The sequence below is a fragment of the Choloepus didactylus genome, chromosome 2 (assembly GCF_015220235.1).
Source record: "Choloepus didactylus isolate mChoDid1 chromosome 2, mChoDid1.pri, whole genome shotgun sequence".
In the NCBI taxonomy this organism is placed as follows: domain Eukaryota; kingdom Metazoa; phylum Chordata; class Mammalia; order Pilosa; family Megalonychidae; genus Choloepus; species Choloepus didactylus.
The window spans coordinates 191,583,981-191,596,325 of NC_051308.1; the positions used below are offsets into that span (position 1 = coordinate 191,583,981).

The window sequence follows — 12,345 nt, forward strand, 5'->3', positions numbered from 1 at the left end:
TTCAGTACAAGCCAAAATTGGAGATGGAATTATCCAGAAAGGATTTGTGGAAAGTCCTATTGTCTAATGGCTTTGACCCCTGTGTGCTTCATGCAAAGCCAACAGAATTTGTGCGAGATCTTTATAGACAGAGCCATTGCCGGTCTGGACTGGAGGAGACAGACAAGGAAAAAATTAAAGGAAAAATCTCTTCAAAGACAAAGCCATGGAGGTTGAGGTCTGGAGTCAAGAGGTCTCAGGCTTGGAGAGCGGAGCAGCCCACATGCATGGAAAGGGTGAGTTTGCGCTGGAGGTCGAGGGCGGGCTTTCTGCCTCAATGCTCTGGAAGAGTTTTGCCATCTGAGGTCCCAAAGAGGGTTGAGCACATTCCCAGGGAATTGGGGAGAGCCTGGCTGCCACCCCACTGTTCTGAAGGGGTTGAGCATGTGCCCCGGAGATGGAAGGGAATCCGGGAGCTGCCCCGATGTTTGAGGATGGTGGGGCCGAGAAGGTGGTCTCCCCAATGTGTGGAAATGTTGGAGCACTCACCCAAGCATTTGGAGAGAAAAGGGCTGCCACAAAGGCCCTTAGGAAGGGTTAGGCTCCCGCTCTCTCAAGCCCCACAGATGCAACGTTGTTCTGTTAATGACTCTCAGACTTTGAAATCTAATGGACTTTGTCCTGTGGGTTTTAGGAACTGTTTTGCTCCTGTTAACCCTGTTTTCCTTACTGTTTCTCCTTATGGCAATGGAAATGTTTATCCTATCAATGTTCCTCCTTTGTATATTGGAAGCACATAACTTGTTCTAAGTTCACAGATCCATAGCTAAAGGGGAATTATGCCTTAGGACTGACCATGCCTAAATTGATTTTGATGGGATTTTGTGCTTAACTATTGTTACTGAAATGATGTAAGTTTTTTGTGATATTGTGATGGAATGAATGTATTTTGCATTTGGAAAGATGATGTCATTTTGGGGTCCAGGGGGTGGAATGTGCCGGTTTGAATGTATTGTGTCCCCCAAATGCCATTATCTTTGTAGTATTGTGGGGCAGAGGTTTTGGTGCTGGTTAGATTTGCTTGGAATGTGCCCCACCCAGCTGTGGGAGATGATTTTGATGAGATGTTCCCATGGAGGCGTGGCCCCGCCCATTCAGGGTAGGCCTTGATCAGTGGAGCTATATAAATGGGCTGACTCAAGGAGAGGGAACTCACTGAGTGCAGCTGGGAGTGATATTTTGAAGAGGAGCAAGCTTGCTAGAGAGGAACGTCCTGGGAGAAAGCCGTTTTGAGGCTGGAGATTTGGAGCAGACGCCAGCTGCCTTCCCAGCTAACAGAGGTTTTCCGAACGCCGTTGGCCATCCTCCGGTGAAGGTGCCTGGTTGCTGAGGTGTTACCTTGGAAGCTTTGTGGCCTTAAGACTGTAACTGTGTAGTGAAATAAACCCCCATTTTATAAAGGCCTATCCATCTCTGGTGTTTTGCATTCTGCAGCATTAGCAAACTAGAACACCACCTCAAGGAATAAAAAAGTAAAACTACACCAAACTTGTAGGATTGTTGAAAGGAGCAAATGAGATAATGTATGTCTACCTTACAGAATGGTGCCTGGCATATAAGTGCTCAATAAAGGATTTCTTTTATTACTTTTACATTTATTCTAACTGCAATATTTATTCTTACAGACATTATTCCAGCAAGAAACAGAAGCTGATCATGGCTGATTAAGCAAAAGAGAAGTTTATTTCAAAAATATTGCAAGGGATAGAGGACAACCTCAAGGACAAGTTTTGGCCACCCTAACAACTAAAACCCATAGTTGCTGCTGCAATACCACTGAGCCCAAGTGGAAATCGCCCTTTCTACATCACCCTAACAATACTGCTTCTGCACCAGAGCTGGATGCCCTGTGTTCTAGTTTGCTAATGCTGCTGGAATGCAAAACACCAGAAATGGATTGGCTTTTATAAAGGGGGTTTATTTGGTTACATAGTTACAGTCTTAAGGCCATAAAGTGTCCAAGATAACACATCAGCAATCAGGTACCTTCACTGGAGGATGACGAATGGTGTCCGGAAAACCTCTGTTAGCTGGGAAGGCATGTGGCTGGTGTCTGCTCCAAAGTACGGTTTCAAAATGGCTTTCTCCCAGGATGTTCCTCTCTAGGCTGCAGTTCCTCAAAAATGTCACTCTTAGTTGCACTTGGTGTATTTGTCCTCTCTTAGCTTCTCCAGAGCAAGAGTCTGCTTTCAACAGCCATCTTCAAACTCTCTCTCATCTGCAGCTCCTGCACTTTCTTCAAAGTGTCCCTCTTGGCTGTAGCTCCTCTTCAAAACATCACTCACAGCTGCACTGAGTTCCCTCTGCCCCTCAGCCCATTTATATGGCTCCACTGATCAAGGCCCACCCTAAATAGGTGGGGCCATGCCTCCATGGAAATATCCAATCAGAGTCATCACCCACAGCTGGGTGGGGCACATCTCCAAAGAAACACTCAAGGAAATCTAATCAAAACTAATAATGTCTGCCCACACAAGATTACATCAAAGATAATGGCATTTGGGGGACACAATACATTCAAACTGGCACACCCTGTAACCACATTGGCAGCCAAATGGATTCTGAGAAAGTCCTGCTTCCTTGAGTTGCTCCTATGGGTGAGGCTGACTGGAGAAACCTTGAGGAGGCAGACCCAGATGGCTGAAAATTCTCCAAACAGGTGCTCAAAAACTACTGATGAAGCAGAATCAGTATTGTCCTGTGCAATCCCCTCCTTGGTTGACCAAATTTCACATAGACCTTTCTTCCCTACATCAATTTGACAATAACAACAAAAACGATCATTACAACAACAAAATTCTCCTGCCTGACACAATGAGGCTTTCCATACATGAAAGTGTGTTTAACCTCTCATAAAATGAAAGGAACCTAAAGTCTTGCCAGTTATTTCATTCAGCAACAAGTTTAGAATCTCTGGGTAATGCTCATTCCTTCTTCAGTTCCATCACAATTCTATTTTAATATTCTATAGCTTATGGTCTAAATTGTAGCATTCACCACCACCACTAAATCCAAGTAAAATAATAAGGGAACAAAGAAAGGAGAGAGAAACTTTCTTAAAATATAGTACAGTAAAGAATATATGGGTTGAGAGTGACATGGACAAGGGGTCAACCAAAATGGTAGTGTAGTACACTCCAGGGTCCCATTGCCCCATAGAATCTTTGAATAACTAGCAAAAACTGGCAGAGTCATCTTCCTCAGAGCTCTGGAAAACTGTTAGAGGGTTGTAATAACAGGACAAATGCTGAATCAAGGAAACACAGCTTTAAAAAGATAAGAGAAGATCAACATGGTGACATAAACAGCTACTGAAAACTTTGCTCCAGAGATGCAATGAGAAAAAGGACAATTCTGAATTGTTTGAAACTCTAGAAGACTATATAGACTGGAGAAGGAACCTGCAAATGCCAAATTGAAGAAAGAGAAGAAATATCAGGTAAGACTTTTCTGTCCTGGACCAGCTGGTCCTCTCCCCTCCTCCTCACCTGGTCTCAGTGTGGGAAAGGCACAGAATCAGCAGACAAGACCCTTCCCACCAGGGACACAGACTATAAATTCTCCCACAGCAGTAAAACATTCCCCCACCACTTGAAGACACAGGGGACAGGGAGGACATTTCAAGGCCCAGCCAGTAAGGGACAAAGAGACTGAGAAAACATGGACAGAGACTGTGTTTCCAGCCCTAAGTATGAAAGCATTTCTCCCACCCTTGAAGGAAGCAGCAGCCAATGACCATTTCCTTGCCTTGAGGACAGCTGGAGTACTGGGTCAGCTGAGAGTACTTTGCCACAGGTGGAGCCCCAGATTGAGCCAGATTTTGGCCAGCAAATGAAGGGCATAGGAATTCTGTGATTTCAGATCACCTCCCAGCCTGTGCTGGGAGGCAAAGCAGCTTCTGAGGATGATTAAGTTACTGAACAGCATCATTTGCTGGACATTCTGAAGGGGCATGGGAATGGAAACACTTTTAAAAAGATGCTCCAGACCCTTTATGGGAGCACAGGAGCTGATCTACATGCCCTGTATGGAAACCTAGCCCTGTTTGGCTGAGAAATGCAGAAGACCTAACTGTTAAAGCAGGGCTCTAAAACAAACCCAGGTCTTGCTGGCTAGTGGAAAACAGAGCACCACTGGAAGCCAGCAGATTTGTATTGCCACACACAGTGAACTTGCTGGAGTGCTCAGTGCCTACTTCCCATCCCTGTGGCAAACCACAGTGGGTGCCTGTTTTGGGGGGAAAGACTGGGGGTCAGAGCCAATCTGACACTGGCCAGTGAGAGAAAGAAAATATAGAGAACAAAGACAACCAACAAGAAAACCCTAGGCAAAAGAGAGAAAACACTTCCAGAATAAACTAATCAAGAAAATCAGATGCCTGGACAGCAAAAAAAAATCACAAGCCACACCAGGAAACATGAAGATATGGCCCAGTTAAAGGAACAAACTAACACCTCAACTGAGATTCAGGAGGTGAAACAACTAATTAAAGATATTCAAACAAATCTTCTAAACCAAATCAATGAGTCGAAAGAAAATGTGACAAAAGAAATGAAGGATATTAAGAAGACACTGGGTGACAATAAGGAAGAAGTTGTAAGCTTGAAAAAACAAATGACAGAACTCATGGGAATGAAAGGCATAATAGAAGAGATGAAAAACACAATGGATACAAACACCAGACTTGGAGAGGGAAAAGAAAGGATTAGTGAACTAGAGAACAGAATATCTGAAATCCTACACACAAAAGAACAGATAGGGAAAAGAATGGAAAAATATGAGCAGGGTCTCAGGGAACTGAATGAAAACATGAAGCACATGAATATATGTATTATAGGTGTCCCAGAAGGAGAAGAGAAGGGAAGGGGGGGGGCAAAAAGAATAATAGCGTAAATAATAAATGAAAATTTTCCAACTCTTATGAAAGACATAAAATTATAGGTCCAAGAAGCACAGCATACCCCAAACAGAAATGATCCAAATAGACCTACTCCAAGATACTTACTAATCAGATTTTCAAATGTCAAATACAGAGAGAGAATTCTGAAAGCAGCAAGAGGAAAGCAATCCATCACATACAAAATAAGCTCAATAAGACTAAGTGCAGATCTCTCAGAAGAGGCAAGAAGACAGTGTTATGATATATTCAAGATACTGAAAGAGAAAAACTTCCAACCAAGAATTCCATATCCAGCAAAATAGTCTTCAAAAATGAGGGAGGGTATAAAACATTTGCAGATAAACAGACACTGAGAAAGTTAGTGAACAGGAGACCTGCTCTGCAAGAAATACTAAAAAGAGTGCTAGAGGGAGATAGGAAAAGACAGGAGAGAGAAGTTTGGAGAAGAGTATAGAAATGAAGATATCAGGAGATAGAAAAAGGATAGAGATCGGCCATTTGATGCTGAAGGAGTACAGAACATTCAAGAGAATTGATTGTATAGATCCAGAAATGGGTATACAATACTGTGTGATGTAAGTACACTGAACAAAGATGACTGTGAGTGTGGTTGAAAGAGAAATGTTAGGGGTCTGTATGACACCAGAAGGAAAGATAGAAGATGGAGACTGGGACTGTATAAATTAGTGAAACCTAGAGTGGTCAATGATTGTGATTAAATATACAAATATAAGAATGTTTCACATCAGAGAGAACAAATGAAGTTCAACTTTGTAAGGTGTTGAAAATGGGATGGTTTTGGGAGAAAAATATAATCAATGCAAACTAGAGTCTACAGTTAACAGTAACATTGTAATATGCTTCCATTAATTGTAACAAAGGTAATATACTAAAACTAAATGTCTATAAGAAGGGGATATAAGGAAAGGGTATGGGATTCTTGGCATTGATGTTGTTGTCTGACCTTATTGTATTTTTTTTATTTTTATTTTATTTTATTTTTTTGTCGTCATTTTTTTTTCTTTTTCTTTTTTTCTTTTTTCTTTTTTCTCCTCTTCCTTTCTGGAAGACATGGAAACATCCTCATATATATTGTGTGCTGAATGCATAACTATGTGATTATACTGTGAACTATTGACTGTTTACTTAGGAGGGAATGTATGTAGTATGTGACTAAAACTCTTTCCTGATGCTAGTGCCCTTGCTACTTCCTCTCCAACCACTCCCTGGTACATTGTGGAGCCAGCCTGCAGTCTCTCATTGTGGAGCCCTGATCCTGCCCAGAGGGAGGAGTGTAATCCCTTTGTGTATACTGGAATGCCTTTAAGACTGAACCAGGACATCTCTCTCTGGCTCCCTTCTCACAATTTGCCCTGCAGGCAGAAGTAGCTTATTGACAGCTAAAGCAGTATAAGAAACAATCAAATTGAAGAGACCAAGAGCAAAGGATAACCAGTTTCAAGGCATACAATACAACACCCAAAAGAGAGAGAAAGTTTATTTCAAAGGGAATAGAGGGGCCATTTTGATCCCTATAAATGGGGTAATTCCTAAGGCCATGAGCACATGCCCAGGACAGAATGCATGCTCAAAAAAGACAGAGAGGACCCCAGCTAAACTCTGGAGGAGAGCACGTGCCAACAGAGAGCAAATCTGCAAAAACTGAAAGGAATTTTTTGCATTGGAATATTTGCTTTTGTTAGCTCCTACCACTCAAGGAAATCTCTGTCATATCACTACCTGGACACAAACTTAAGGAACAGGCAGCTCAGGGACTAAATTCCATAGTTAACACATTTAAAAATTAAAATGTAGAGTACACAACAAAAGATTACAAGACAAAGAAAGAAACAAGATGATGGCCCATCCAAAGGAACAGGATAAAACTTCAGAAGCCATCAATAAGGAATATTTGGAAATACCAGGCAAAGACTTAAAAAAAAAAAAAAAAAACTTTATGATGTTCAAAGAGCTAAAGGAAAATGCGGAGAAACAGTTAAAAGATATCATGGAAATGATAAATGAACAAAATGAGAATCTCAGTAAAGGGATAGAATTTATAAAATGGAACCAAACAGAAATACTGCAGTTGAAGTCCCTGATAATTGAATAAAAAATTCTTTATAGGGTTTTAATAGCAGATTGGAGCTGGGAAAAGAACGAATCAAAGATTTTAATTTTCATTGTCAAAGATAAGACAATTGAAATGACTTAGACTATAGATCAAAGATAAGACAATTGAAATGACTTAGACTGTAGATCAGAAAGAAAAATAAATGAAAAATAAATGAAAAAAAAAGTGAAAAGGAGCTAAGAAACCTGTGGGGCAACATTAAATATAACACTGTACATATTATGGGTGTCCCAGAGGAAAAAGGAAGTGAGAAAGGGGCAGAAGGAATATTCAAAGAAATAATGACAGAAAACTTCCCAAATTTAATGAAAGACATGAATCAAAACGAATCCCAAACAGGATAAACTCAAGGAGAGCCATGACATTGTAATCAACCGTTGAATGCCAAGTACAAGGAGAAAGTTCTGAAAGCTGCAAGACAGAAGCAATGTGTCATGTAAAAGTGAGTCCCAATAATATTATGTGTCAATTTCTCATCAGAAACCAGAACACAGTAGCATGAAATATTTAAAGTGCTAAAAGAAAATACTTGCCAACTGTAAGAAAAAGGTTAAGTTTAACTTTCACATAAAGGTGACATGGAATAGGGGAAATAGAAGCTAAACACAACTAGCACGAACTGACTCTGTGATTAGAGGGAAAGAAAGGGCCTCTGATGTAAGCCTAGAGTTAATGTCAGCTCCTTATCTGGGTAAAAACAAGTAACAACCAAGGTCACTGAAATGTCAAGGAATATAAGGTGTAATCAAAGGTGGTTTAATCAGCTCTCTCAGATAAACTGTAACCTCTGGAGTACCCAGCCAATGGGGAAATAGGGGAGGGACCTGCATGTTAGGCTTAGGAAATAAATTGTGCTGCTTTTCCTTTGTTCCATGCGCCAAACATTCCATTTTCTTTTGGTCGTGTGCCCGCTCTTGCAAGAATGAAAATAAATTTCTTGAGCCTTTGTTTTCTTCCAAGTACAGCTCTGTTTCTAACACCAACCAAGAATTTAACATTTGGCAAGACTGACTTTCAAAAATGAGGGAGAGATTAAGGCATCCCCAGATAAACAAAAGCTGAGGGAATGCATCATCACCAGAACTGCCCTACAAGCAATGCTAAAGGGAGTTGTTCAGACTGAAAGGAAAGGACACTAGACAGTAGACTGAAGTGGCATAAAGAAATAAAGATCTCCAGTAAAGGTAACTATATGGGTAATTATAAACACCAGTACTATTGTTCTGTATTTTTTTTCATGTAAATCCACTTTTTACTCCTTACAGATTCTAAAATGCAAATGCATAAAAAGTAATGATAAATCAATGTTTTCAACAGAAATATATAAAAATATAATCTGTGACAAGGACAACAAAAATGTGGGGGAATAAAAGGGTATAAAACATAGTTTTTGTAGGCTATTGAAGTTAAGGTGATATCAAATCAAATAAGATTGTTACAGTTTTAGGATGTTTACTTAAGCCACATGGTAACCACAAAGAAAATAGATGAAAAATATGCACAGAAAGAAATGAGAGGTGACTCAAAATGGTTTACTACCAAAAGTCAAGTAAACATGAATATAGACACTAATGGAAGAATTGAGGGACAAAAAAGGGATAAGACTTAAAAAGACCAAAACGTAAAATGTCAGAAGAAAGTTCTGCATTATCAGTAGTTACTTTAAATGTAAATGAACAATAGCCCTCATGAATATAGAGACAAATATTATCAACAAAATACTGGCAAACATCAAAACGACATAGCACTAGTACAAGGACAATGGAATTGAGAGTTCAGAAATCACCCTCACAGTCATGGCCAAAGGATTTTTGACAAGGGTGCCAAGTCCTCTTTAGGGAAAAGAGTAGCCTCTTCAAGAAATGGTGCTGGTAAAACTTGATAGACATATGCAAAAAAAAAAAAAAAAAAAAAAAAAAGAAGGTGGTCAGCTCACATGGATCAAAGACCTAAATATAAAACTCAAAACTATAAAACTCCTAGAAGAAAACATATAAAAAACAAAACTATAAAACTGCTAGAAGAAAACATAGCAAAGCATATTTAGGACCTTGTGTTAGGCAATAAATTCTTAGACTTCACTTCAAAGGCACAAATGATAAAAGAAAAAAAATTAACCGAACTTCATCAAAGTTATAAACTTTTGCAATATCAAATGACTTTATCAAGAAGTTAAAAGACAAGCTACAGAATGGGAGAAAATATTTGGAAGCCATATATCTGATAAGGGTTTAATATCCAAAATATGAAAAGAACACTACAACTTAACACAAAGACAAACAACCCAATTAAGAAATGGGGGAAGACTTGAATACACATCTCCAAAGATATACAAATGTGTGAGCAGCCACCTTCCGGATTTGGCCTAGTAGACAAGCTGCAGCCTGCCCTTGAGTTCCCCCCGCCCATCGAGTGGTGCCAAGATGGCGCCCACATCCTGCTTCCGGCTTCTGATGTATGTAACCACCCGCTGTATTCACCAATCATGCTTGTGTGCGTGGCGTTAGCCCATTGGATACACGCAAGGTTTATAAGAAAGTTCCCGGGCAAAGCTCGGGGAGACAGCCCACAAGGAGCCGTACCTGACGGCCGCATCGAGGTTGTTCTCCCCCGAGGTGTCTCGCCCCGGGTGGAACCTGTAAAGATGATGATTGCCTAGTCCCATTAAAAGTTTATCTGCTTTACCACCGCGAGTCCTGAGTGATCACAAGTGCTCCGGGTAAGACGTTGTCCGCACCCTCTCTCCCCTTATCTCTCTGGTCCCCATCGCCGGCCGACCGAGGACTCGAGGCGGGGCGGAGAAGCGCCGGACAAGTGGTGGCCCGTACGGGGCACTTCGAACCCGCAACCTCATTTGCGTTCCCCTCGCCCCGACGGAGACGTGCTCCCGGGATCCGTGGTTTGACCTCCGCGACTGATCACCGCGAGAAGGTAAGCACCCCCTTTCCATACGAGGACTAGGGCCCGTGGGCGTTCAGGTAGCCCCGGGGACTCGGAAGAGCTCTCCGAGTGATTACAAGACAGTGCCGGCTGCAAGCATGGGGCAGTCCGGGAGTTCACCCCTACTAACCCCCTTAAAGACCCGATAGGAAACACATTCATCTGCAGTTGTAAAGATGGACTCACTGGAGTCACGTGTGAGGAGGACATCAACGAGTGCGAGCGAGAGGAGTGCAAGAACGGCGGCTCCTGCGTCAACGTGTTCGGCTCCTTCCTCTGCAACTGCACCCCCGGCTACGTGGGTCAGCACTGCGGGATGCGCCCCGTGGTGGTGCCCGACATCCAGGCCGGCCACTCCTACGTGGGGAAGGAGGAGCTCATCGGCATCGCCGGCGTCCTCTTAGTCATCTTCATCTTGATCGTCCTCTTCATCGTCTTCCGCAAGAAGGTCTTCCGCAAGAACTACTCCCGCAACAACATCACGCTGGTGCAGGACCCCGCCACGGCCGCGCTGCTCAACAAGAGCAACGGCATGCCCTTCCGGACCCTGCGCGGCGGCGACGCGCGCAACGTCTACCAGGAGGTGGGGCCCCCGCAGGTGCCCGTGCGCCCCATGGCCTACACCCCGTGCTTCCAGAGCGATTCCAGAAGCAACCTGGACAAGATCGTGGACGGGCTGGGGGGCGAGCACCAGGAGATGACCACGTTTCACCCCGAGTCACCCCGCATCCTGACAGCCAGGCGGGGTGTGGTCGTGTGCAGTGTGGCCCCCAACCTCCCCGCCGTGTCGCCCTGCCGCTCGGACTGCGATTCCATCCGGAAGAATGGCTGGGACGCAGGGACTGAAACATCCATAGTGACTGTCATTCAGCTTGTCAACAATGTAGTTGACACTATAGAAAATGAAGCCTATCACTGGGATACCTCTGATTGGATGCCAGGGGCCCGCCTGTCAGATATAGAGGAAGTGCCCAACTATGAGAACCAGGATGGAGGGTCTGCACACCAAGGCAGCACACGGGAGCTAGAGAGCGATTACTACCTGGGCGGCTATGACATCGACAGCGAATACCCACCTCCTCATGAGGAGGAGTTCTTGAGTCAGGACCAGCTGCCCCCTCCCCTGCCAGAGGATCCATCCTAGCCAATACCTCCCTCCTCACCCCTTCCCCAATGAAACCGATTTGGTGGGCCCACCTGCCGGCTGTGAGTTTAGTACTTTTGCCGTGAGCATGAACCAGGGCCCAGAGTCCACAGGCCCAGCAGACAACGTGTCTTCATCCTTGCACAGTTCCAGAGGCACCTCCTCCTCGGATGTGTCAGCCCACTGCGGCTTTGACGATTCCGAAGTAGCCATGAGTGACTACGAGAGCGTGGGAGAGCTCAGCCTCGCCAGCCTTCACATTCCATTCATCGAGACCCAGCACCAGACCCAAGTGTAAAGGGCACGTGGCATGGGCTTTGCACTGTTTGTTACAGAAACATGGAAGGAGATTAGCTGGGCTTACAGCTCAATGGAGAGTTGTCTGTTGAGGGAGAAGGAAATCGAGTATTTTCCGCTAAGAACTTCTTCACAAATAATACTGTCACAGGCAAGCTCGGTTCCAGTTGGGGGATAAAGAGAGGCTCAGAATTTGTTTCTGAGCGGTGACTGGTAATCTTTGCAGTATGTACCTGCACTTAGACTGCACGCCTAATTTTTAAAGGAGGAAAAGTTGTTTCACCCACAGAGTTACCCACCGTAAATCTTTTATCACTTTGTGCAGTATTGTGCCCTGGAAACTATTGCAGCATCCGTCTTTGCAGTATTATTAACTGGCAACAATCAAAAAGGCATTGTTGTGTGTAATTTTGAGCCAGTGGGGGAGGGAGGAAAATAGTAGTTACAGTTGTTGGAAAAGTTAGTCTCTTAGGCGAAAGAAAAGAGAAACAAATGTTATTAAACAAGCAAGGAGATGGGCTAAAGCCTTTAAGCTGCCCAATTTTCAACTATTCAATTAAGTTTGGGTAACATGTTTAGTAGGCTGAATTATTTCTGTTTTAAGCATCCAGTATCATGTAGCTAGGCGGTATGATCTTTGAGAAGGGTGTCAGTGGAGAGCATACATGAGGCTATTTGGGTGCCATTCTATGTGTTGGGGAGAAGTTGATGTTGTTCAGATATTAGAAGGAATGTGACTATCTGGTTTTGTTATTTCTGGTAAACATTCCTGGCTGAAATCACAATTATAGCATTGCTATAGATGACGCCTGCCCTACAACATACCACCCCAGGTCCTCCGCATAGAGGCCTGGTCCGTTGGAGGGATGTTCTGTCGGGGCAATGGAAAGG

General features: G+C 43.3%; 1 protein-coding gene across 1 annotated transcript; it reads left to right on the forward strand.

Annotated features, from left to right (window-relative positions):
- Window positions 1-2,632: 2,632 nt before the first annotated feature.
- Window positions 2,633-11,964, forward strand: LOC119514006 (protocadherin Fat 3-like). The gene is given in 3 exon segments (XM_037809522.1): window positions 2,633-2,636; window positions 10,154-11,147; window positions 11,149-11,964. Coding segments are annotated over 3 exon segments (1,305 nt in total). The 3' UTR covers window positions 11,456-11,964.
- The last annotated feature ends 381 nt before the right edge of the window (window positions 11,965-12,345 follow it).